Source organism: Vombatus ursinus, unplaced genomic scaffold (genome assembly GCF_900497805.2).
Source record: "Vombatus ursinus unplaced genomic scaffold, bare-nosed wombat genome assembly UNPS02014946.1, whole genome shotgun sequence".
In the NCBI taxonomy this organism is placed as follows: Eukaryota; Metazoa; Chordata; class Mammalia; order Diprotodontia; family Vombatidae; genus Vombatus; species Vombatus ursinus.
In genome coordinates this window covers 3,200,657-3,227,877 of record NW_020954724.1, presented here as the reverse complement: position 1 = coordinate 3,227,877, position 27,221 = coordinate 3,200,657, and the positions used below count along the sequence as shown (strand labels likewise).

Below are 27,221 nucleotides of genomic sequence, written 5' to 3'. Positions count from 1 at the left end.
TCCCCTCTTCCCCCTAAACTCCTCCCAGCCTCCAAACTCCACCCCAGTGCTCCAACTCCACCTGGGCCACCACCCACCAGGCTGGTCATCTCTGAGAGCTCCTCCCTTCCAGTGCCTCCCCCACCTCCTTCCCTCCCAGACTCACCCCCTCCTCCTTCTGAGCAGAAACACTGCCTTGATCCAACTGCAGCTCCAGACTAAGTGAAAGTGATGGACTCTACACTTTGAGGAGCTGGTAGCAAATGGCTCTCAGGAAAATTAGGATCTATATACCATTTGCAACTGTAAATCCAGATTGGATCAGACTGAGTTTCTCCCAGTGAGAAATTCAGTTCTCCCTTTGTAATTGTGATGTTTGACCCTCTGCAAAAATATCAGACCTTAAGGGTAAATACACTTAAAATTCAGCATTGAGGCAATGTGATGAGGAACTGTAAGAATAAGAATTGAAGGTAATTGGGTCAGAATTACTCAATTCTACTCTGAATGCAGTCTAGAGTGTCAAATTGAGAGATGAATGAAGTGAATTTTTTATGTAAGATAATTCACAAATGAACTGAATTGATGTCATTTAGCAATTTTTCATGTTTTAAATCTATAACATTGTTTATGTTATTATGCTTCTGGTTTTTCTCCTGTTGGAATGTTTGGGAAACCATTGCATAAAATGCTGTAATTTGAAAAATAATTTCTAGAGGGTGATACAATTGTATTCTTGGAAATTTATCTCCTCAGCAATTTGAAACTATGCCCAAAGGGCTATAAAATTGTTCATACCCCTTGATCCCGCAATACCACTACTAGGTCTGTATCCCAAAGAGATCATAAAAATGGAGAAAAGACCCACATGTACAAAAATATTCATAACTGCTCTTCTTGTGGTGGTAAAGAACTGGAAATTTAGGGGATACCCATCAGTTGGGGAATGGCTGAACAAGTTGTGTGTTAGAAATACACTTGACACCTAAAATTTAGTATCAAGAAAGTTTATTACAGAGAAAGTCCAGAGGATTAGACCTTTCTGGCCAGAAGCAGGCTCCACCCCTCTTAGGGAGGGATAGGCCCTGAGCACAAGGGCAAGCATGCTTTTATACATTCAAATTTGGCGTGAAACCTCCCAGGCCCGGATTGGTCCATTCCTTCCCGGGTTACACCCCTCCTTACATGTTTCCCCTTGATATGCTCAAGTATGTTCCCCCTCCCGAGGTCATACATCCCATGACTCGTTAATGAGGCTCTCATTTTATGCGGGGTGTGGCAGATAATAGTAATGAAGTTCATTAAGCAGGCGCACTAACATTTTTCAGGTGTCCTCAGGTTGACCCTAACTGGTCTGAGCTGGCTCGACCCTTATCTTGAATTTGGAGTCTTTTTAGAGCCATCAACTTACTTCTTATTGCTTGAGCCCTCACCCACCTACTGTGTACTTCTTCCTGGAATAGTTCTTTGAATCTCCGCATTATTCTCCTTCTCTATGGAAATATGACTCTCACAATTCCCTCCTCTTTTTCTCAATAAGAATTATATTTCCACACTTTTTGTTCTTTCCTCAAAGCGTTTTAACATTAGTTCGAATTCTTCATCAGAGGGGGAGGAATGGTCATTAACTGGCTCAATCATCATCCTAACTCCTGTTACCTGAATTCCCAGAACCGGTCCCACTGAGGTACTTTTCAATGGAATTTTGGGGACTTAATATGGGAGAAGGAAGGGAGGAGTTGACTGACTCATTGACAAAGTAAAAAGGGGCCAGTTCCCTTATTAAGTGCAGATACAGAGACCCAAAAGGAACCATAAATTGTCCATTTAAAGCTTCAGAAGTCTCTTCCCATACAGCTGACACTCTGGACATCATCTGGTGAAGTCTTTTTTGTCTAAGTGCTGTTCAAACAATGTCCAGCAGACTCTCCTCCTGCAGAGATCCTCCTTCTTGTGTCCACTCTCCTACAAGATTGATCTCAACTCTATTTTAAATTACCTTGCTAATAACCAAGGCAAATAATGAAAATCAACTCAATCCCTATGTCTTCACCATTACAAGATCAAAATGGAAACTTTGTCCAATTGTCATGTTTCAAAAAACTCAAATTAAAAAAAATTAGAACCTAGCCTTACACTCTGCATTACTTCGAGTTTTATACCTTGCATTAGTTGATTATTCATTCCTATTTATATTCCCCATCAGGAAGATGAGATTCCATTAAGGAATTAGTAACAGACTCCAATCCATAGTAGTTAATTTAAAATCACTGCATATCAAATAACAAAACACTCCCAACTTCTAGTCATGTACAAATAAAAAATCCATAATTAAAATAGATGCTTTTTTCAAGGCATTTACAAGATAAGCCATAAGTTATTCCTCTTTAACATTAATTGTAACAAACTGAGACAACTTTACCATTAACTAAGTATTAACTAAGTCACAGAATAATATCCTAGTTCCACAGTGTCCTGGTCTAATTATCCCCTAATGATAGGGGATGGGTCCAAGCCGAGACCCTCACCCCTTTCTCCAGAAACAATCTGGCTCCCATCAGTCCATGGGCCCCAACTCCTCATCTTCCTTTGAAAGCCCTAGCCCCACCCCTGGTCACCCAAAGTTTCTTCAGTGTGTGCAAGATCTCACCAACCGTCATATAACCAGCATTGTTGGGCAAGCTGGCATGTCACCCCCTGGGAGGTATGCATAGAGGCCCTTGAGCCCAGTGGGTGTGCTGGCCGCGCCGTGCACTCTCCTCCTATAAGGAGCAGGCTGCCAGAGTCATACTACTTACTAGTCTTCGGTGCCCACCCGGATAAACACACAGAGACGAGCCGATCAGGAGGTGCCAACACTCGAGCTTTATTCAGAGGCCATCACAGCAAAGCCAAGCAGGAAGGCCAGAGCAAGAGAGCAGGAGCAAAAGAGAGAGCGAGCTCTGAGCTCTACAGTTCCTTAAGTACCTACTTAGCCCCTCCTCCTCAGCCCGCCTACTAGTCATTGATTGTAGGGTCAGATACCGGAAGGGGATGTCTGGGTTTAGCGCACCAAGGGAGAGGAAGTGACGCAGGAGGCTAGGACCAGATACAGGAAGGAGGCATCTGGGTTAGAGCTGTACCTAGGGAGAGGACGTGACCCAGGAAATCAGGCCCAGATACCGGGAGGAGGCGTCTGGGGTGAGTGCTACACAAAGGGAAAGTACGTGACCCAGGAAGTCAGGAAGGAGACGTCTGGGGTTAACGTTGCACCTAGGGAAGAGGACTAGACAAAGGAACTCGTTCTCTGCCGTCCCACTCCCACGTGGCACAGCCCCCTGCCTCAGGAGCACGTGCTCCGGCTACTTCCTTGTATTCTGTTGCTTCCCCAGCTTATCACAGCTCCACATAGCACTGCCCACTGCCTCAGGAGCGTGAGCTCCGGGTACTTCCTAATATCTTGTTCCTACCCCATCTTGCCACAACTGTCACTTCGCAGTAGCCAACATCAGACAGTCCCTCACAGTCCCGTCTCCCTCTTGAGCTTCTTTCTTAGTGAAGGGATCAGCCTGTATTTATAGCACATGTAATTGATGAGTGCCAATTGCAAACACAAAACTGAAGAAAAAAGCATCTGAAAGTAAGCTCCTCATCTTAAAATAAATAAAAATCCCAATTGGTTTAGCAGTTAGATATCAATAATTAGTAAATCTGCCTATCTTATTTAATATCATTAAACAGAAAACAGAGTACAACCTTCCTAGATAGATAACTAAAGTATTATAGTCAATTTAGTGGTTTCTAGACAACTAACCATTTGTTAGAGAGTCAGTGTTGCAAATATAAAGAAATAAAGGATTTTACTTTATATTATATAATGTAGTATATAATATATATTATATTATAAAATAATACATTATAACTTATAATTATAGATAAAAATAAAGAAATAAAGTTTTTAATAAATAACTATACGAATATATTCACATGTACATATATACACAGTACATATTAAAACTTATGAAGCACATTTTCTAATAGATTTTTTCACATTTATATATTTAATGGAAAACCACTGAATATTATTTAAATAGTTTATTTCATAAATAAACATGGTTTCTTCCTTTAAAGCATGTAATTTTTCTGGATCATGATTCAGTTTTGGCATTCTTGTGGATTCATTTAGAGATCCTATTGGAGAAGTCCTTCAAGATCTAGATTCAAGTTCAGATGTAGCTGGGGGAAAAAAGAAGAAGCAAAAAACAATTTACCTTATATATTTTTATTTCTACACACATATGCATATATAAGTATGTGTGTATTTTTTTATTTCTCTTGGGACTCATGATTCATCATGTTAAGGAATTCTGGGTGTGAGAAGTATGAAAGCGGTCACTGGTCCAATTCAGTCTTAGAGTTTCCTGAGCACTTTAAAGTTAAGTGACTTGCCCATGGTCTGATGGGCAGTATATATCATAGGGAGGCCTTGAACTCAAATTTTCCTAGAAGTAACCTACCATAGAGGGTTGTTTTGAAGCTCAAATCAGATAATGTATGCAAAATGCTTTGCAAAATTTAAAGTGCTATATAAATAGTCGCTATTGAGTATAGACTATATAAATAGTCATCATTACTACCCTTAATATGTATGTTGATTTTGGAACAACTCATCAAATTGTTCATATAATATTTCTTTTTCATCCTCTGCAGTAGACATCAGTATATCTGCTACTATAATTATGTTCATGGTGGTCTTTTTGCTTATGTTTATATTGAGCTCTATTTCTTATTTAATTATGTTTAGTATTGCCTTTGGGCTCACAATGAAACCAACCATGCCAATTATTTTATTTGCCTATTTGAGGAAAATGTGAACCACACTTCCATTTAGCTACAACTTCTTTCTGTTTTCTGGTTAAATTGATAGAAAGGGTGTCAATATGAATATTACTTTGTTCTTTCAGTACTGATAGTCACTGGACAAAGACTATAAATTAAGATACTGACAGTTAAAATGATATTTGTAGATGGTTTTTGAATTGTGGGATTATTAGTGTCTTTTGTCCCCTTTCCCATCACTCTTCTGAAATCAATGTGGAATCACAGAAATAAACAGAATAATAGAATCGCAAACTTGGCTATGAGTTTAATGACTCTTTAGTCCAAACAATTCTTGAACAGCAATCTTATTGATTGTATCCCTCCCGAAGCGGTTGACTAGCATCATATCTGAAGATCAGAACTGAGGACAATTATTCTTCTGTTTCATGGGATGCTGTGGCCAAAGACTTCATTACCTACTGACCAGCCTTCAAGATCTAAGCCTCTCTGTGAGTGGCCAGGCTTGTGTTCTGGAAACAGATACAGTCTATCTCTGGGCTTATGCTACCTTTCTAGCTTATTAGAAAGAACTTGCTAGATCTTGCATTTCACTGGCATAGAAGAATCCAAGGTTACTTCAAAGTGATGAAGAAGAGGGAGGTGGCACTGAAATAGCAGCTTTGTGGGAGTTTTTCAGCATATTTAAAAATCAGGAATATCTTGAAATTCTAGCATTTATTTATGAAGAATTTGGACATACCTTCATCAAGTTCCCTAGCTATGCCTTCTACCAACTCCTGCTGCATCTGAAATAACATTAAAATACTATTCAGTAATGAAGTAAATGAAGAAGGAACTCGAGATAATACACAGAATTCAATAAATCTTTTAAAAAATTACAGACATCTAAGAAATTACTAATCAACTTAGACACTAGTTTAGTTTGACTTTAGTCATTCAACAGAAAATCTATTGGTCTGAAAAATAATACTATTATGAACAAAATCAAGAGCTTATCACAATTACTTACAAAGAGACACAAACTTTGTTGACATAATAGTCATGTCGCAGGGTTTGAAAATAGTTTTCTTCTACTCTAAGCAAATCTTACCCTTTTATTTTCATTTTTATCAACATACAACATTTTTCTTTAAAAATAAAATCAATTTCTTATCCTATACTTTAAAAGAAAACATTTCAATATTGATTAAGTTACAGAAAGTCTAAACACAAAATGAACATCAACTTACACTGAGCAAAAGAGAAGAGGAAATGCCTGAAAATGATTAAATACAATAGAAATACAATAGAAAAATTCCAAGGATGGGTATTAAATGAAAACAGCTCCTTCATTTTCGGTTCTAATTGAAATATTTCTCAATCCAGACAGAAATTGATTTCATTTGATTTTCTAAATCCACACTTTGTGATTTTGTAGATTGTAGTAACAAAGCTAAGAGAAATCCTGTCTTCTACTCTACCTTGTAAAGAAAGAAGGAAAGAGTCTGGTGCCAGTCTTCCAGTTTTTATAACAACTTCACAGAAATGGGAAGAGAAGATGAAATGGAAGAGCACTCTTGATAAAGATTAAAGTTTTATAGTTTCCTTTTCAGAAGACAGATGAAATAGGATAGTATAGATAGGAGGTAAATGTTGCAACATAAATATAAAGCATGTGGGGAAATCATCACCAAAACATAGTATCCTTACATATAATGTTCTTATTTAAATTTATACTCAAGAAAAGATATTTCTCTCCAAATTTGTAATAGTAAATGCACAAAAGAAAATCTGGCAAAGAACTGCACAAACGTCTGTTACTGTTCATGATGACAATATTGGAAACTTCTTTTGTCCTGGTAATAAACTTGGAGGTAAGAGAGCAGGAGAGTGTGGATCTCTTCCCCAGGTTCTGAGTTAGATCTTTCTTAAACCTTTCTTTGATAACATAATTATTAGAAGAGGTCTTAGGTAATGAAAAACTTGACATTGGGCAAAACCTTTAGCTAAAAGATTTTAAGTGTTATGTTAATAAAGATACACTATCAAAAGAAAATAAAGTTGATTTATATTTTAAGGGAAGATGAATATTTAATTTTAGAAATTCATTTATAAAAAACTCTTTTCATATGTTTAACATATATGTAAAAATATATCTCTGTGCTTCTATCTATATGAAATATATAGACATACATGTATATGTATTATATGTAGAGGGTGTGATCAAGAGTAGCCTAGTTAAGGTAACATGACTAAAAGATAAGGATTTTGTTCTGGATTTGAAGATATCTCTAATGTATAAGGAGTTAACTTGTCCAATGAAAATATGTTTAGCATTTTGGTCCCACCTTCTCGGTAGGGTATGGTATTTGCTTTAGGTGTACACTGATACCATACTGAAGAATCCTAATATCTCTGCTCCCTTTTAAAGGCCAAGATCAGGGGCATGGCTCAGATTCACAGCAGTCAGGTCTCGACCAATCATCAATGTGGAATCAATAGGCCACTAAGTAGCCAGGAAAAAGACATTCCTTACTTTCTAAATATGAATAATATCCCCAGTTATGGTGTCAGTGGGCATTTTCACACTCTCTTTGGGGAATACCTTCAAAGTCATAACAAAGGTCTAACTCTAATTCTATCAGGTGAACAAGGCACTTTCTTCTGGTGATCTCTTTCTCCATCTCCCTTTTCTGTGTGTGCATATACGTATGTATAATACATCTACATGTATGTAAGCATGTGTGTATACATGTATGTATGTGTGTGTGTGTGTTCAGAGGCATTTGGTGCACAGAGAGTGAGATTTGAGCCCAGGTCTTCTTGCCTTCAAATCTAGCAATAATTTGTTCTTTCTCTACTTATGTATGCATATATCCATGTACATATTATGTATTTACAATTTTAGACTTAAATGTTGGTTTAAGTAGAAAAATATTTCAATTAAAGAAACTTGGGATAATTGAAGTTTTTATTATTTGATATTAGAAGTATAATGATAAGACTCCAATATGAGGTCACTTGGGCTAAGTGGACCTAATGCCCATGAATTATATGGGCAAATACTGCCAAGGTTGTACTCTGCTACTCTTCTGACTCTGGCTCAACAGTTAATGCTCACAGCTTCTGATTGGAAAATACTGCTGGTCATGTGAAGCAGTCTGAGTTACTCCTTTCTTTTGCCTCCTCAGATAGTCAATTCAGACCTTCTCCCAATTTCTGGTCCCAGCAAAGAAACTCCCCTTACCTGAGCCTCACCAAGCCTGGTATCAGTAAGTGACCCCAAGGACTTCCCAACCTTTGGGTCTTATTTAGAAATGTCTCCTCCCACATTTGGCACTGATTAACTCTACTCCATCAAGACCATTTTTAGGGTAAGTTCCCTACTTGAACCTCACCTCTGCCCTCTCCCTCCCTTGTGATAGGGTAAGTTCCCTACTTAAACCTCACCTCTGCCCTCTCCCTCCCTTGTGATCTTGGTGAGTTTCTTGCCCCCGGGGGATGAACCTCTCTCTCTCTCTATTGCCACAGAAGGTATTTGTGCGTATGCTTTCTTTCTCCAGGCTTGCTGTCTTGCATAATAATAAAGCTCCTGTTTATATCAGTTTCCTGAGTCCCAATTTCCTGTAAAGAGTCAAACCCAGGTCTTCATTTTAACCCAAGCTGTGATACCAAATAAAGCAAAACCTCAACACGTATAAACTGTAGATATTAGAAAAGAAATATTTTAAAAAGAAACGGGTACAGTTTTAAAAAATCTATAAATAAAAAGGCATTCTTTGACTTTGCAACTTGATAGCTATATAACCTTGGGCAAGCCTAATCTATAATGGGAATAATACTTGCACTAAAATCTTATAGGTTATCATAAGGATAACACATGAAAATATAGGTCAAATATTTTGCTAACTATAAAGCACTACCTACAAAAATCCTTGATTTCTATATTCTCAAAGATGTGATTTCACATGATTTCAGTTTTAGACTTCAGAAGTTATCATATGGTTACCCTAACCATTCTTAATTTATTAGCATGATATTTCTCAATAAGGCTGGCCATATGCAAGGGTAGAGTAGTAGATCATAACCCATGTGGCCTTTTGAGAAGGCTCCCTATTCCTGAAAAGGCTTCCTATTCTCAAATAGCTTTCCTTCTTGACTTTGACTGATGCCCGAAATTCTGTGGAAGAGAAGAAAAGTACTTAGTGGATTATTATTATATTAGGTTTCCCTCATGTGTTTACCTTCTTTGAAAATACTGTCATTGATTTGTAAAACTGTAGATCCTATATCTAATCTGCAACTGTGTCAATGTGAAAAATGAACATTGCAAATCTTTTGCTTTTGCAAATTGAACACCCAGAATATAAGCAGGCACTAACTAATAAATGAAAAAAGAGATTCTCAACTTAAAAAAAGGAGGAATAGAAGTGGGTTTACAAACAGGGGACAGTCTGAGTCTTTATTTTTAAATTTTGTTTTTTTCCTGAAAATGAGATAATTTGGATTTAAAATGCAATGTGGCTTACTGGATAGACAGGGTCTCAGAATCAGGAGGGGTTCAAGTGCCATCTCTGACACATGTTTGTTGGGTATCTCTACATAAGTCACACAAAACACTCTTTTCCATGGTCAACTCCCTAATATTACAGGTTACAAAGCAGCTGGTAATCTGTACTGGTAGAGGAAGTTCCTAACTAGGAGCTCCTTGTATGGATGAAATCACAGGCCAGAAATAAATATCAGAAATAAAATAAACACTAAGATGGAAGCATAAACATTTAAAAAAAAAGAATGAATGCAGGCAGTATGTAATATTGCAGAGTACTTGAATACAAATGCACTTTCAGCCACTCAACTATCTAGTTCAACTATAAAATTTCAACTGGGCACCTGCTAGGTAGAAACCATTGTGTATTGTGCCCCAAACAATGCAAAAGAAAGGGAGAAATGGTCCTTCACTCCAAGAGGTTTACAATGTACTTTAAACGGTACTGACTCCTGAAATACTGCACTTAAAGCTAACAATGAAGAGCAGGGTTTGAGATTCCATGTTGGAAATAATGTTTCATTATCTTTTGAGACAACTGTCACTAAAGAATTTGCATACAGTACTGAGCAATATGTTTCCGTGAAATTTTTACATTTCTTAAGATCGCAGTGTGACGGATGCCATGTGCTCAGAATGCATTTAAATGTGAGATGGTGAGAAGAGGCAGGTGATTTATCCAATTGTAAGAAAATGAAGTGTGCTCTGCTCTAACCATTTCTACAGCATATAGTTGACTTAATATACTCAGTTTTCTTTAAAAATGCATTAATATGGAGTGATACTTGTTTTTAAAATCAGATATTAGACCAAAGTGGTCCAACCCACAAATGACCAAAAAGAACTTTGAACCATGTTGACTACACTCCTTTGCACAGATGTGGCTGTATAGAAGAAAAGGGAGAAACAGACGGTTGATCAAGGAGCTGAAGAAGTGAGAACACATTTATAGATCTTATGCCAAAAGATTTATTGAAACAAAAGAAAAGTAGTGAAGGTGAGCTGATTCTCAAAGGGAAACAGTGAATATAATTCCTGTGTCTGTATTGGTAAAATGAAGGGGCAACTCAGAGGCAATAAGGAGACTTTCACATGGAATACTTTTCTCAAAATTACAGAACAATCTGTTTTTAAAATGAACATTTTAATTAAATGCTTCATAGGGAAGACACATTTATTAACTAACATTCATGTTTATCATGTTGATATCACCCAGATGCTTATAAGATATAGACCCATAAAGCTTAATCCTTTCATCTTTAGTAACTGACTGATTAATTCATTCAATATATACATTTTTGAGGGCACTTTAACAATGTCTTTAAAAAAAATCTAAACATTTGCTGAACTTAATGTTGACTGCATTACATTTATTGTGTCAGTGATGGGAGGTCCTTAGAAATGGGCATATTTTATAAAGTGGGAGACAGATGCCATAGATATATAATCTCTCTTAAGGTTAAATACCTAGTTTAAGAAAACCTTTATACAAATATGAACTAAAAAGCTAAATTAGGAGATAATTATTCATATCTCATGAGATCACTTTGCAAAAGATTTCTCGAAGATACTCTTAAAAAAAGAGTGTATATGGGTATAGCTTTTTTTGTATTTATACACGTGTTTGTTCTGAAAAAGAAACAGAAAGAAGAATCACAGAAAGACTGTATTTTAAGTGTTAAGATGCCATTACACTGGGAAAATAAATCAGAGGAGATAAAGCTCTCTTTAAGTATTGGTTGGTGAAAAAACAGTATTCAATTTAAAGAATCTTTATATGAATGCCATTTGTTAAGGTTACATAAATTGTGTAAAACCAGGTATGACTATATCTGAGAAGTTAACCGACTGGTACATATGTACTCGTGGATCTAAAAAAAATTAAAACTTATTATCTAGCATTTTTAATCATCATTAGGTAAAAGGACGACCTTCATTTTAATAGATCACAAAAATCAATATGGCACATTCAAAAATACTTAAACAGGAAATTTCACTAAGATGTATATCTTACATTATATCTTTAACATAAAGGAAGAAAAAAAAATTCTAAATGATTAACCTTTGCCAAGTACCCCCCCACTCTGCTTTTTGAAAACAATATGTTTCCAGTAGAATATACTAAATTTCTTCTTGGAATAAGACATACTGGTATTAACATTCCCAATGTGCAATGACTCCAGAACTGAATTGTTGATTAAACAGAACTGTTGATTAAACAGAACTGTTGATTAAAATTTTATTCTTTCGTTTTTCATTCAGGAGTTGGGCACTCACCTCAGCTAGCCTCTCATTAGATTATTCTTGTGAACATTTCAAAGCACTCAAAAGCATTTTTCTGAAATGATTGTTTTTTTTTATTAATGCTGACATAATTGTGACAGAGTTTCTTAACTCTGAAAACAATTAAAGTATGTAGGTTATTAAAAGTTTTTACAAAATTGAGTTCCTTCCATTAAAGTCTTTTCCAAATAAATGGTATAAAGAAATGAGTAAAGAAAAAGGTTTTCAGAATGTGCTGGGAAAATTAAAAACAAACCAAACCAAACCACAAAAGATACCTGCAAATCTGGGGTTCCTAACTAATCTGATCTTTAAGGAAGTCATTAAAAAGACTTGTATTCTATAAATTTATATTGGAAATTAGTAGAGTTCTTTTAAGGGTATCAAATCTGGGTGATTGTCCCAGGCAGTGCTTTTGCAGCCTTTCCTCCAGGACCCAGGCAGCAGCCAAATGACTCTGAGATTCAGTATCTAGGGGAAAAAGAGGTGACTCAATTGAGGCTAAAAAAAGTCCTGAGGCTCTCAGCTGTATAGCCAGCCCATAACACCTACCCACCATTGTCACCAAGATATATAGCAAGGAAGATTGCTTCATTCCTTTTTCTTGAACAGATAGTATCTTTTGGCTATCGAAGGCTCTAATCTAAACCCTTCTGTAATATTTCATTTCTTTCTTTTTCCCTCTAATAGTTTCCTCAATGAGCTTTCACTTGTATAAAAAACTGAAGGGGTGGGACAGCAGCAAATTGAGGGCCACGGTTCGACTAGCTGTGGCTCACTAGGATGGCCCCGAGTTCTTCAGTCCTGGGTGTCACCATTAGAAGATTATTAACAATGTGCTATATATTGCTACGATCCTGTTACACGTTTTCAGAAACACTTTAAATCTTTTAGTATTGTCATTTGATGAAATCATAAAAATGTTGTTCTAATTTTCAAAATATTTAACTTTATCCTAGAAAGACTAATCTGCAGCAAATAGTGAAAAGAAACAATATGGTATATAAATAAGACATACTTAAAAATAAATAATTTTCATAGGATCATAGATTTAGGACTGAAAGGGATCTCAGAAGTCACCTAATCAAACATCCTAATTTTTAAGATGAGGAAACTGAGGCCCTGGAAGGTTAAGTGACCTTCTCAAGGTCATACAGTAGTAAGCATCAGAGGCAAGATTTGAAGCCAGGTCCTCTGGCTCTACAGCCAGAGTACCATCTTTCCAATGTACCACGCTGCATTCTTTTGTTAGGTTTTTTTGTTTTAGAAAATTAATATTTAATTCCAGGAGGCAAGTTGGGGAAGTACACAGTAAATAGCCGTAACTCTCCCATATTCACCTCGAATCAACCATAACATAGCACCCCAAAACAAATCCTGGAGCAGCAGAACCAGCAAAAAGATGGACTTAAACAATCTTTGAATCCAAGAAACTTGAAAGACTGGCAAGAAAGGTCTGTGTCACTCAGGTAGAAGGGAAGCACATTCTAGGACAAGAAGTGTTCCAGCAAGCCAGTAGCAAGCCTGACCTCTGCAAACCAGTAGTAGATCCTGAGCCCCAGTGTGGTACAATAGGCCAACGCCAACACCAGCACCCCCCAGCCTCAGCATAGCCAAGGGAATGGGCAGACTCCAGCTCTGAGAACAGCCATATGCTTCAGCATAGCCCCAGGCAGACTGGCAACCTTCAGTTGCCAGACTCCACATACTTAATTAGTGTAGCCCCAAGCAAACAGGTGGACACCAACCCTAGAGGTGCTTAAGCAAACAGGAAACCACCAGTGGCCAGACTGCCAAGTGCTTCAGCATATCTCAAGAGAAATGCAGAAACACTCCACTGGCCTCAGCACATACCAGACACCAGCTCTAGGACCTAGGCTCAGCACCAGGTAAGCTGCCAGATCCCTACAACCTACAGTAGCACCAGCCACAACTCCCACTCACCCCACCCCCTCAGCACAGCAACAGACATGAGGGGCTCCCATGGGCCTCAGGACAACATTGTTGCAGCACCAGGCAAACAGCCAGGACCTGTAGCCCCTGGCACTAGAAACCTGAGACAGTGCCCCTTCCAACCTGGGAGCAGAGTACAAATTTAAAAGAAAGGGGAAAAGCCAAAAAAGATGAGCAAAAAAAGAAAAAAGAAAGAAAGAATAAAAGAATCTGACCATAGAAAGTTATTATAGAGACAGGGAAGATCAAGACACAAACTCAGAAGAGGACAACAATGTTAAAACACCTCTGGGCATACCCCAAATAAAAATGGAAAGTAGTCTCAAGCCCAGCAAGAGCACATGGAAGAGCTCAAAAAGGAACATAAAAATCATATAAGAGAGGTAGAAGGAAAATTGGGAAAGGAAATGAGAGTGATGCAAGAGAAATATGAAAAAAAGAGTCAATGGCTTGGAAAAAGAAAACAACTGCTTAAAAACTAGAATTGGCCAAACGGAAAAGGAGATACAAAAATCTACTGAAGAAAACAACTCACTAAAAAGTACAATTGGTCAAATGGAAAAGGAAGTATGAAAGCTAATAGAGAAAAACAACTCCTAAAAATTAGAATTGGGCAAATGGAAACTAATGACTCTAGGAAACATCAAAAATCAATCAAACAAATTCAAAAGAAAGAAAAAATAGAAGAAAATGAAAAATACCTCATGGGAAAAACAACTGACCTAGAAAACAGATCCAGGAGAGACATCAGAATCACTGAACTACCTGAAAGACATAATCAAAAGGAGGACATGGGAAGTATCTTTCAAGAAAGTAACAGGGAAAACTGGCCTGATATCCTGGAACCAGAGAGCAAATGAAGCATGGAAAGAATACCCCGATCATCTCAGGAAAGAGACTGTAAGCAACATTATAGCCAAAATTTAGAATTATCAGATCAAGGAAAAAATACTGCAAGTTGCCAGAAAGAAATAATTCAAATATTGGGGAGCCACAATCAGGATTACACAGGACTCAGCAGCTACAATATTAAAAGATTGGAGGTCATGGAAAAATATATTCTGGAAAGCAAAGGAGCTAGGACTACAACCAAGGATCACATACCTGGTGCAATTAAGCATAATACATTAAGGGGAAAAAATGGTCATTCAATGAAATAGAAGGATTTCAAGCTTTAATAAGGACAAGACCAGAATTAAACCAAAAATTTGATCTCCAATATCAAAACCCAAGACAAATATAAACAGGTAAAAAGGGAAAAGAAAACATAAGAAACTCAATAGAGCTAAGCTCTCTACATCCCTATACATGGGAAGATGATACTTGTGATTCTTAAAAACTGTACCTGTAATAGCATAGCTACAAGGAACATAAATAGACAGAGGGTATAGATAGGAGGTGAATTTGAGGGAATGACATAACAATAATTAAGTCAGGAAGGGAGCAGTAGAACGGGGAAAATTATTTCACATGAAGAATTGGGGAAGACCTATTACAGTGGAGGGGAAGATGGGAGGGTGGGTGACAGGCATTGCTTGAACCTTTCTCTCATCAATATTAGCTCAAACAGGGAATAATATACACAATCAGTTGAATATAGAAATCTCTCTTACCTGACAAGGAAATAGGAGGGGAGGAGATTAAGTAAAGGCAAGGGGGGGGGAGGGAATGAACAGAAGGGAGGACAGATCAGAGGAGGCGATACACAGAAGACAAAACACTGGTAAGGAAAGAAAGGGTGAAAGGAGAGAGAGGATAAACCAGAGGAAAAATAGGATGGAAGAAATACACAGTTAATAATCATAACTGTGAATGTGAATGGAATGAACTCTCCCATAAAATGTAAGTGGATAGCAGCATGGATTAAAAACCAGAATCATACAATATGTTGTTTTCAGGAAACACACCTGAAGCAGAGACATACACACAGAGTAATGGTAAGGGGTTGGAGGAGAATCTATTATGCTTCAGCTGAAGTAAAAACGAAATCAGGAGTAGCAATTCTGATCTCAGAAAAATTAAAAGCAAAAATAGAGCTAATTAAAAGAGATAAGGAAGGAAACTGCATCTTCCTTAAAGGTACCATAGGCAATGAAGCAATATACTAAATTACTAAATATACTAAAACAAAATACTAAACATATGTGTATCAAATGATACAGGATCCAAATTCTTAAAGGAGAAGTTACGTGAGAGGAAAAACAGATAGCAAAATTATACTATTGAGGGACCTTCACTGTCCCCTCTCAGAACTCAATAAATCCAACCAAAAAAAAAAGCATGAAAGAAACTAAGGAGGTAAATAGATAATTCAAAAAGTTAGATATTGACAGGCCTTTGGAGAAAACAGAATGGGAATAGAAAGAAATACACTTTTTCTTAGCAGCACATGGCACCTACACAAAAATGGATCATGTATTAGGGCATAAAACCTTCAAAATCAAATGTACAAATACAGAAATATTAAATGTATCTTTTCTTATCACAATGCAATATGAATCACATTCATAAAATACATAAAACATAGGGCAGTAAAAAGATAGATTAAAAATTAACTGGCAACTAAATAATCTAATCCTAAAGAATAAATGGGTCAAACAACAAATCATAGAAACAATCAATAATTTCATTAAAGAGAATGACAACAATGAGACAACATACCAAAATTTATGGGATGAAGCCAAAGCAGAACTTAGGAGAAAAGTTACTTCTCTAAACTTTTACATCAACAAAATAGAAAAAGAACAGTTCAATAAATTGGGCATGCAACTAAAAAAACTAGAAGAACAAATTAAAAATCCCAAATTGAGTACCAACTCAAAAATCTCGAAAATTGAAGATGAGATTAATAAGATTGAAAGTAAAAAAAAATTATAGAGTTAATAAAGAAATCTAGTGAGCTGGTTTTATGAAAAAAATCAATAAGACAAACAAGCCACTGGCTAATTTGATCTAAAAAAAGAGAGAAGTAAACCAAATTACCAATATCAAAAATGAAAAGGGTGAAATCACCACCAATGAAGAAGAAATTAAAGCAATCATTAGGAAATATTCTGTCCAATTATATGCCAATAAATCTGATAATCTGAGCTAAATCAATAAATATTTACAAAAATATAAATTACCCAGATTAATAGATCAGGAAATAGAATGCCTAAATAACCCCACATTAGAAAAAGAAATTGAATAAGCCATTAATTAATTCCCTAAGAAAAAATCCCTAAGGGCCAGATGGATTCACAAGTGAAGTCTACTAAACATTCAAAGAACAATTAATTCCAATACTATACAAACTATTTGGAAAAATAGGTGAAGGAGTCCTACCAAACTCCTTTTATGACACAAATATGGTGCAGATACCTAAACCAGGAAGAGCTAAAACAGAGAAAGAAAATTATAGACCAACTTCTCTAACAAATATCAATGGAAAAATTTTGAACAACATACTAGCAGGGCAATTACAGCAATATAGCACAAGGACTATATACTATGACTAGACAGGATTTATACCATGAATGCAGTATTGGTGCAATATTAGGAAAACTACCAATATGTTGCCCAAATCAATAACAAGACCAACAGAAATATTATGAACATCTCAAAAGATGCTGAAAAAGCTTTTGACAAAATACAGTACATATTCCCATTAAAAGTACTGGAGAGCCTAGGAATAAAGGGAGTGTTCTTTCAAATGATAAACAGTACTATCTAAAACTATCTGCAATCTGTGCTGGGGATAAGCTAAAAGCCTTGAAAATAAGATCGGGGTAAATCAAGGATACCCGTTACCACCAATACTATTCAATAGTATACTAGAAATGGTAGCTATAGCAATAAGAGAAGAAAAAGAAATTGAAGGAATTAGATTAGGCAATGGGAAACAAACTTATCACTTTTTACAGATGATATGATAGTATACTTAGAGAATCAACTAAAACAACAGTGTGAAATAATTAAGAACTTTAGTAAAGTTGTGGGATATAAGATCAACCTATATAAATCCTCAGCATTTCTACATATGACCAACAAAGCCCAGCAGCAAGTGACAGAAAGAGAAATTCCATTCAAAATAACAGCAAACAAAACAAAATATTTGGAGTCTACCTGCCAACAAACCCAGGAACTATATGTACACATTTACAAAACATTTTTCACAGAAATAAAGTCAGATCTAAACAATTAGAAAAATATCAATTGCTCATGTATAGGTCAAGACAGTATAAAAGGAAATTTCTAACTAATTTGCTTACTCAGTGCCATACCAATCAAATTACCAAAAAATTATTTGACAGAACTAGAAAAAATAACCAAACAATTCATCTGGAAGAATAAAAAGTCAAAAACATCACAGGAATTAATGAAAAAAATACAAAGGAAAGTGGCCTAGCAATACCAGATATAAAGCAGTAATCATCAAAACTATCTGGTATCTAAGAAATACAGTGATGGATCAGGTACACAAGACACAACAGTCAATGACCATAGGAACCTAGTGTTTGATAAACCCAGTAGCCCCAGCTTTTGGGATAAGAACTCACTAGGTGACAAAAACTGCTGGGAAAACTGGAAAACAATGGGAACGAACCAATATCTCACACTATATAAGAAGATCAAAATGGCTAGATGATTTAGACATAAAGGGTGACACCATAAGCAAATTAGAAGAGCAAGGAAGAGCAAGGACCTGTCAGATCTACGGAGTAGGGAAGAATTTGTGACCTAGCAAGAGATAGAGAACATTATGAAATATAAACTATATCATATTGATTATGTTAAAACGCTTTGGCAGAAACAAATCCAATGCAACCAAAGTTAGAATGAAAGCAGAAAGTTATAAAACTATCTTTATAGCAAGCATCTCTGATAAAGAGCTCATTCTCAAATATACAGAGAATAAAGTCAAATTTATAAGAATACAAACCATTCCCCAACTGATGAATAGTCAAAAGATATGAATGGGCAGATTTCAGATTAAGAAATCAAAGCTATCCATAGGCATATGAAGAAGGGCTCTAAATCACTTTGGATTAGAGAGATGAAAATTAAAACAACTCTGAGGTACCACCTCATGCCTATCACATTGGCTAATGTGACAAAAAAGGAAAATGATAAATGTTGGAGAGGATTTGGGAAAATTGGGACATTAATGCACTGCTTGTCGTGAACTGATCCAACCATTCTGGAGAGCAATTTGGAACTATGCCCAAAGGGCAACCAATGTGTGCACACCCTTTGATTTTGTATTCGAAGCTTGAGTTAATCTTAGTCATAATAGCTTTCATTTTGGCAGAGATCATGTTTCCCAACTGATGCCTCTTCTGGGCTCTTTTGGCCTTCTCTTTGGGGCAATTGTTTTATATTAATTAAACTTCTGAGAAATTACATATATTCACTGTCCAGCATAGTGCTTAGCATACAGCAGTGCTTAATACATGCCTGTAAACTGGATGACTGATATGTCCATTTCTCATTTGGGGGAATTAATAGCTTATTTAGTTACAACAAGCTATAGTTGTTATAACCACTGTCTCCTTTACATCTTTATCCTTTCTTCTCATTTGTATTAATTTTGACCTCTACTCTGGCCAGTCCATGATCTGAATGAACATAGACAACTAATTCTGAAATTATTCCAACAGTGATAACCAGTCATTTTGTCTGTTAGGATAATGTCAGTTCCGTGTTTTGTTTTGTTTTTTAATTTTGATGATATCAAACAAGCTTCTCCCATGCAAATGATAAATCCTCACAAGACTCAATGACCCATGCCACCCAAAGGGATAACTTTGATCAATAAGTAAGTATCAGCATTAAGCTAGATGTAAATTGTGAGGCACGTGCTTACCTAAGGTGTTTGCCAATGCCGTGTTGGATGTCCTGCACAGGGTCCAAATAGAATAGAGATGGTATATGATGGCAAAGATTTACAAATGCTCTTATTTTTGGATGACATTGTGATAATTGTATCCACTCCTGGAACATGAAAAAGGCTCCTTGATGAAATCCAAACTTAGTCAAAATACATTAGTCTAAGAATCCACCCTGAAAAAGTGGATGAAAAGCAAATATTTTCTAGATTCCATGGAGTTGAAATGGCAGTCCCATCTACTTGGTCAATCTACATCTTTGTAGAGGTGTTTATATACGTAGACATACACATACACACTGCCTGGATGGTATGGAAGAACAGCAGTGGACTGGGCTCATAATTATTGGGAAAAGGAGATCCATTGATCTCCTTTGAGAAACTACACAGAACTTCCAATGACCCCATTGCCACAAAAGTTCATTTTATAAACACCAATATTCTCTCAGGAATGCTATGTGGCCATAGTGATTTTTTTAAAAATCCCCAAACCAAAAACAATCTCAGAAGGATCAAAATTGTAGCCTTGGCAACGGGGCGAGACAGACTGAACTGGGCATGCGTGCATCACAACCGCAGGTCACGCGCATGGGCCCTAAGGTAGATGAAATATGTACAGTGAGTATAAGGAGGTTCAGGCAATAATGAATTTGATGTAGTAAGTGGTATGAGAGACGGCTCATAAAATACTATATTATACAGGAGGTGGGCTTCTACTTTGTTTTTTGCTTCAATATCCATTTTATGTCTAAGCAGCTTTGCTGCTGTGGCTGTGTTATGTCCAGAGGCAGCATAGTGAAGTGCAGTGCTGTTGTTGGTGTCCACAAGATTAGGGTCTGCACCATGTTTGAACAGGATAATTGCATATTCCTCTTGCTGATACTGTACTGCCTGTCAATATAGTATAGAGAAAGAGACAATAAACAATCTAATATAACATTTAGTATATTAAAATATCATTAGTGATATTTAAATAACTTAGTAAAGCATGTTTTCTAAATCAAAGAGAGAAATCAAAATGAATTTCATTGACCAGTGTGGTTACCTAGTGTATATCTTAATTACAGGTGTTCAACTGACATTATTACACAGGTTTAGTTTGCATTTTCTCTCAACTAAGAGAGACATGACATCTGGATAACCATTAGCACAGGCCAGGTGTAGAGGCGTCCTATGGAAATGAGAGAGCTATGTGATTGCTTGACAATGTACTACAACAGTCAAAATTGTACCATTATTAGTGTGATTTCTAACATAAAATATATTATTATTCTTGTGCCTGAACTCTAAGTCTGTTAGGGTGAATGTCTCACGGTCTCATGAGAGCTCTGTTGAGGGAACTTTCCCATGGGAGTTCTAGCTTCTATCAGTAGAAGCTGAGGGTCACAACATAGTTGCGTGGCAAAAATAAGGAAGTCTCCCAGAACCTCTCCTTTGCTGACATGCAGCTCCCACGGTTGGTTTGGCTCTCCTCTCAATGGGAGATGAGTCCTGACACGAGCTCCAGCAGACCTGATGATTGGCTATCACGGGGGGGATCACGCTTTGAACATGCATCACTAGGGCCATAAAAGACAGCTAACTGCACTCAATAAACGGAGCTTCTGCCACCTTGCTGTCTCCCCCTCATCCATGTGTCTCCGGGTTACAGAGCATTGAGCTGGTCTCATGCTCATCACTGCAGCAGCAGCGTCATAAGTCAAGCCAAAATACATATAATGGCCACTACTGTCACCTGAAGAAACATAAAATATGCATTAGCTCTTATTGCTAAATATGATGGACACAATTGCCAGGGGAAGAAAAAAACAGGTAAATCAATATTTCACTACAGACTTGTATGGGAACTTTGCTCAGTTTCTGACCTTGGCTGGTTCCCCTCTCCCTTGGCAACTTGATGGCCTCTTGTACTTTGGGACTCATCATACTGATGTCAGCCTCAGTGTAGACACTGTACTGTCATAGCCCACTGCAGCTCAGAACTCATGAGTTCAAGAGATCTGCCAGCTTCAGCCTTTCTGGTAGCTGGGATTACAGACGTGTATCACCCTGCCTGGCTGTTAAGCCTAATAACAACTTCTTTCCACTAAGAGTATCCATAATTATAAAATATTTAGTAAAGCAGCTGCCTCAGAAAAACATTTATATATTTGCATATTGTGTATTTGTATAAGCACATGTGCACTTGCGTGTGCATTCTCCACTAAAGTCTTACTGCAATGCAGCATGGGACAGTTGAAGTGGCTCTGTGTTGCTAAAGGCTATCACAGTAAGGTGCAAGTTTTGGTAGTTCTACCATGCTGGCAAAGTTTGAAGTAAGAGCCTGGTACTTCTGCTGTCCAAGGACCAACCTAACTCCGGTCCTAAAGATATGACCAGGTTGGTCAAAGGAGGATGAATTGTTTATCAACAGCAAATCTCAAAGACCATCTTTGTTGTTGTTCAGTTGTTTCATTTGTTGTTTCATGGGGACTCTTCCGGACCCCATTTGAGATTTTCTTGGCGAAGAGATTGGAGTGGTTTGCCATCTCCTTCTCCAGCTCATTTTACTGATGAAGAAACTGAGGCAAACAGGATTAAGTGACTTGTCCAGGGTCACAAAGCTAGGACCATCTACCATGGTTTTGTAACACTACCCTTTCCTGGTTCTCCTCCTAAGTATCTGATCCTCTCCTCAGTCTTTCTTGTCAATTACCTCCCCCATTAGACCTCCTAGAATGCAATCCCCACTCCCCCAATTCTATGTATCTGTTGCACTTAGGCAGGTGCCTGATACATATAGTAGATACTTAACAAAAGTAGAAATTAATTTTCTGCCTTGACGCTTTTACCCTCCACTTATCGTGGCCATATTTCACCAGATGGGGCAACTAGAAGGCACGATGGATAAGAGTGCTGGGCCTGGAGTCGGGAAGACTCATCTTCCTCAGTTCACATCTGGCCTCAGATACTCATGTGACCCTGGGCAAGTTACTTAATCTTGTTTGCCTCAGTTTCCTCATCTGTAAAAGGAGCTGGAGAAGGAAACGGCAAACCATTCCAGTATCTTTGCCAAGAAAATCCCCCAAATGTCGTCACAGATAGTTGGACACAACAGAAACGACTCAAAACAACATTTCACTAGAAGAGAGCAGTATTTGCTCCCACGTCGCCATTGAGAAAGAATAAATTGGTTGGACCCTGGCTCAAAGTAAAACGAAGGAGTTTCCCGTTCATTAGAATTGGACGGGCAGGAGGGTGAGGGGACGCCAGCTTTCGGGACTTGCTGTCCAATGTCCAGGAGGAGAAGCCTGGCCCTGACCCTGACGGGAGGAGCTACCCTGTCCCCGGTGCTGAGGGGAGCAGCTTTTCCAAGGGTTAGTGAAGACACGGACCCACGAGGAGGGAGGGTGGGAGGGGTCTCAGGCGGCTCCGCGGGGGGGCTTCCCATCTCTCCCCCCTCCCCGCCCCCTCTTACCGGTTCACTTTATCCCGATCGTTCACGCCGGACTTCCCCAGCAGCAGCAGCTGCTGCACCTTCGCCACATCCCCGATGGAGGCAGCTTTGTAGATCTTCCCCAGGTCCTTGGCCCTGACGAGGTATCCTGAGATAGGGCCGAAAGCTCGGACCCCGCTGTCCCTACGCGGGGTGGAAGAGGCTCGAGATGGAGACAGCTCCCCCCTGCTGCCGAAGCTGAAAATCTTCTTCATCCTCGCGAGGGGTTCTCCCTTGACCTCTCAGCCTTCTCCGGGCTCCGGCCTCCGCTCCAGAAAAGCCGGAGCCTGGAAGGTTAAGAGACTCCAGAGCGCGCAAACCCTAGAGACTGTTGTAGCCTTGGCAACGGGGAGAGACGAACTGAACTGCGCATGCGTGCATCACACCCGCAGGTCACGCGCATGGGCCCTAAGGTAGTCACGCACGATGAGTGCGCATGCGCTGGGTTGGTTTTCTCTCAGCCAGAGGGGTCCAAAGCTCGAGATGGCGAATGTGGGTGAGCTCCAGGTTGGCTGGTAATTTTTTGTATTGTTCATTATTGCATTGCGTTAATTCTACTCATGTTTATAGTGATATTATCTTGACATATATCATATTACCATTGTAATTCCACTTCCTAATATGTATAAAAAGATAAACTAATCAAGTAGTTTTGCAAACTGTCTTATTTTCTCTGTCTAGTTCAAGTTAATTGCTTATGTAACTCAAAAAAGTAAGTAATATCAAGCTGCTACTACTCTGATCTTTATTCTGTTTTCAGTGTGACCATGCAATTGCTAACTATACTGAAGTTTTGCTACAATCATTATATGGTGTAGGTTGGGTGCTTTCTAATTGTTAAAAAAAAAAAAAAGAAAAGAAAATGAATGAGAGTCTAAACCATGGGACTGCAGTTGCTTGAGATCCTGTCTCACAAGAGACTCTGGAGAGGTAGTAATGTCCAAACCCACAAATTATGATTCTTCTCTTTTGCTTTATCATGTAAATTTCACCTTATCCTATAACATAAGTGCCACTTCGAATCATGTCTGTGGTATGAAATTCGTCAGGAGACAGTGTGCAAGCTCTTCAGCTTTGAGGGCATTAGAGCTTTTAATGCTTTTACAAAACATGCTAGTGAACTCTTTCCTGATCATCTCTAACTAGAGAGGAGAACTAGAGACTTTGTTCTGTATCAATTTAGCTTACTTTTTATGACCATCCACTTTGGGAAAGTCTGGGAATACCATTTTATCCAGCCCAATATGACATAACATTTTTACCTTAGTTACATTTTAATGGAGAGAATCAATGTAAGAGTGATAATAAAATAGTTATTAGGCACTCAGTATATATTATGCTCTATACTGAAGTCTTATTCTAAAATTCATCAAGATGTAGCCATAACTCTAAATTCTCCAAGTTTGTGTGGACAAAGTGAGCACTCTTGCAGGTCTTAGCCATTTGGAAAGACTGGATAGTGAGCTGGCTTTTACAGTAAGAAGTCATAGGTTTAAAACCCACTTCTGATACCTACTGGCTGGTCGACTCTGCACAGGTTTCTTAACCTTTCACTGCCTCAAGTTACTAACTCACTGAGACTATAATTTGCAGAGAAATTGCTTGTAATGTTTCTCACTATGAGTTCCATACAGATGAAATCTTATATCTAGTTGAATATATCTAGTGCAAAAGAAATCTGGCAACATCTTGTTCAATGGATTGGAGAAAGTAAGGTTTGGAGAATGGTTATGAATCGAATAATAAAAGAATGCACACACTGAAATAGGCCAATGGACACTTCTTAATTGCTTCCCTTAGACTAGTGTGATTGCTGATAGAAAAAAGAAGTGCTTATTTCACTGCCCATCTGACTATCTTTAGACTACATTTTGGGGGAGAAGGTCAGAAGAAACAACAAATGTACATTGAAGTTGCAAGGTTTTTGTTTTTGTTTTTAACATCCCTCCCTGGAAAGGCTTGAAAAGAGAAAATATATTGGTTTGCAACTCATCATCCCCTTCCTTCTAGGGACTGTAGAGGTCTATGCAAGGTACATTATTTCTGGGTCTCTTGTCTATGGAGAAGAGCTAGAAATATGTTATGTCATACTAAATAAAGTAGTCTCTGGATCTGCCCTGACTTACAGAATGGACCAAACAGGTCATGCCGTGCCGTGCTCAATGTGGCAGTACTATATATGTCCAAACATTCCATCTGTGAGGTGTGTGGTGAGAAAGGTGAAACAAATATGGTCTTTCTCAATCTAACTACATAAAAGGCCCAAATTAATCCTATTATGTCTGCTTGTTCCTTCTGTTTATGATATCTAGTGATGTTTTGTTCTGTCAGTATGAAAGAGCCTGCTAGTGAAATGACCGGTGTAGACAAATCACTGACAGATATCTGATGCTTGAAGAAGACCTCCTTCTACCCACAGAGCCTGGATACGTAAGACACTTATCTCTAGCATAATTGCATTTGCAACGAGGGTCTTTGTCATGTCCCAAAAAACACATTGTAACGAAACTTCATAAATTCTACTTTTAATATTAATATCATGTAGTGTTATATATGTTTTAATTGTATTTTACTTTTTTTTCCAGTAGTGGAAGAAAGTTCTCTAGAAGAATCTATAAGAAGGTAAGCTTCATACCTGGTTAATATTTCTTTTAATTAATTAATTAATCCACATGATCCATGAAGAAATTCAGGAGGCCTTAAGAAACTGAAGTGACTTGAGCTGAAGGAGAAAGATTCCATCTAAAGGAAGAATAGAAAGTGAGTCAAAGGAGGCTTTGAAGAGATGGAGGAGGATATAAGGAAGAAGACAATGTGAATGTTATGAGGAGGGGGAGGAGATGGAATGAAACTGAAGGAGGGGTAGAAGGAAAAGAAGGATTTTAAAAGATTAGACCAAATAAATAAAATCACTTGGCAAATTGAAAGAGAAGGAAAAGGAAACTGGGCATGCCTATCAAAGAATCAAGGAGAGCTTAAAAAAAAAGCTGTCTAGGTGTTAACAAATACTAAGGAGCTGAGAAAAGAAGCACCTTGGGGCAGTGGATAGGAATAGGTCTGGGAGTAAGTATAAACTGGGGTCAAGTCTCCCTTTTGTCACATATTTGTTTTGTGACCCTAAGCGAGTCATTAAATCCTTCAGTGTTCCCAACTCTCTGACACAGAACAGTTGCCAATCTCTGTCATTTCCTCTCTGGAAGTTCCCTGCACCAATGAAATCACAAGTCATATACCCTACCCTCCTTGAATCCCCCCTCCCCCAAAGGGGTGAATAGAGTGATAACTAGAGTTGAAACTCCATGAAAGCAGATTACCACAGCAGTTGTACAGAAGTGCTACTAGCTAGAAAGATAAAAACTAAAAATTTTACTTATTGTGTATATGGGGAACCAGGTAAATTTTTTATTGACCTACATTGATTTTTCTGATACTGTGATTCATGGAAGTCTCTTATAAGGAGATAAGTCTTAAATTAGTTCTTAAAGGAAATGTTGCACATTGATTGGTAGTAGATAGGCAGGTGGACATTGCAAATCAGAAAGGGATCATGAATATTCTAATTTACTCTGAAAATGGTTTCTATTCTATTCTGTAATTTTATCTGACCAGGTTTATCAGTGATTATTTTACATCCAAGAATGGTTGCACTTGTAATAAATACCTTTCTGAGACTGGAACATATGACCTACTCACATAATCTAGAGGTCAGCTAGGCCTCTAGATATAGTGGATTGAGTGCTGAATTTGGAATCAGGAAGACTCATCTTTATGAGGTCAAATCTGGCCACAGACCGTTACTAGATGGGAGACCCTGGGCAAATCAGTTAGCCCTGTTTGCCTCAGTTTCCTCATCTGTAAAGTGAGCTGGGAAGGAAATGGCAAACCTCTTCAGTACCTTTGCTAAGAACCTTCCAAGTGGGATCACGAAGAGTCAGACACGACTGAAATGACCGAACAACAACAAATACAAGTCCTATCTAGAGTTGAAGTCTATGGAAGGTACCTTCAAGAAAAATGAGAGACACTGAAAGTGTTTGTCAGAAACTACAGAGAGTAATGCCATGCTATAAATACATTGCTGGGTTTTGGTGGTAGTGTGATTTATAATGTCCCACTGTGTTCATTTTTCAAATTTAGAGGAGTATGAAAATAGGAAATGAGATTATTCTGGAGGACAAACCCACTGATGGCTTCTACAACAGTATTTTCTTCTCTGCTAAACTGAATCTTGAAGTAGGAATAGTTGATATACTTGCTTTGTTAAGTCATCCTTTGTAATGTAGCAATGACAACAATTAAAAAAGCCTTTTTGATGA

The 27,221-nt window shown here is 37.8% G+C and overlaps 2 protein-coding genes and 1 pseudogene across 12 annotated transcripts in view; 1 reads left to right on the top strand and 2 right to left on the bottom strand.

Annotated features, from left to right (window-relative positions):
• Positions 1-27,221, bottom strand: part of LOC114030241 — a 154,597-nt pseudogene that overhangs the window by 8,172 nt on the left and 119,204 nt on the right.
• LOC114030225 (ankyrin repeat domain-containing protein 26-like) lies at positions 3,991-23,236 on the bottom strand. Of its 3 annotated transcripts, none has more exons than XM_027845004.1 (4): positions 22,888-23,236; positions 19,410-20,321; positions 5,540-5,585; positions 3,991-4,194 (listed from the first exon to the last, which is right to left on the bottom strand). In XM_027845004.1, exons 1-2 carry the CDS (start codon positions 23,118-23,120, stop codon positions 20,144-20,146), a joined length of 411 nt encoding a protein of 136 aa, XP_027700805.1. In that variant the 5' UTR covers positions 23,121-23,236; the 3' UTR covers positions 3,991-4,194; positions 5,540-5,585; positions 19,410-20,143. The 3 variants fall into 3 exon arrangements, with proteins under 3 accessions (XP_027700805.1, XP_027700806.1, XP_027700807.1); XM_027845005.1 differs by having other exon boundaries at positions 19,410-19,537; XM_027845006.1 differs by lacking the exon at positions 19,410-20,321.
• The window catches only part of LOC114030223 (ankyrin repeat domain-containing protein 26-like), a 76,420-nt gene continuing 72,534 nt past the window's right edge, over positions 23,336-27,221 (top strand). For 5 of the 9 annotated variants that reach the window (XR_003567574.1, XM_027845001.1, XM_027845003.1 and 2 more), the window contains exons 1-3: positions 23,355-23,420; positions 25,218-25,335; positions 25,491-25,527. The gene's annotated coding sequence lies outside the window, so the exon portion shown is untranslated. Of the gene's footprint in view, positions 23,421-23,586; positions 23,618-25,217; positions 25,336-25,490; positions 25,528-27,221 lie in introns of all 9 variants that reach the window. The other 4 variants (XM_027844997.1, XM_027844999.1, XM_027844998.1 and 1 more) reach the window with 4 other exon arrangements.

Coding starts and splice junctions, on each gene's coding strand:
- LOC114030225 (XM_027845004.1), bottom strand. CDS start 23,120: ATGAAGAAGATTTTCAGCTTCGGCAGCAGGGGGGAGCTGTCTCCATCT. Junction 20,322..22,887: donor GATCGGGATAAAGTGAACCG/GTAAGAGGGGGC, acceptor CTATATTGACAG/GCAGTACAGTATCAGCAAGA.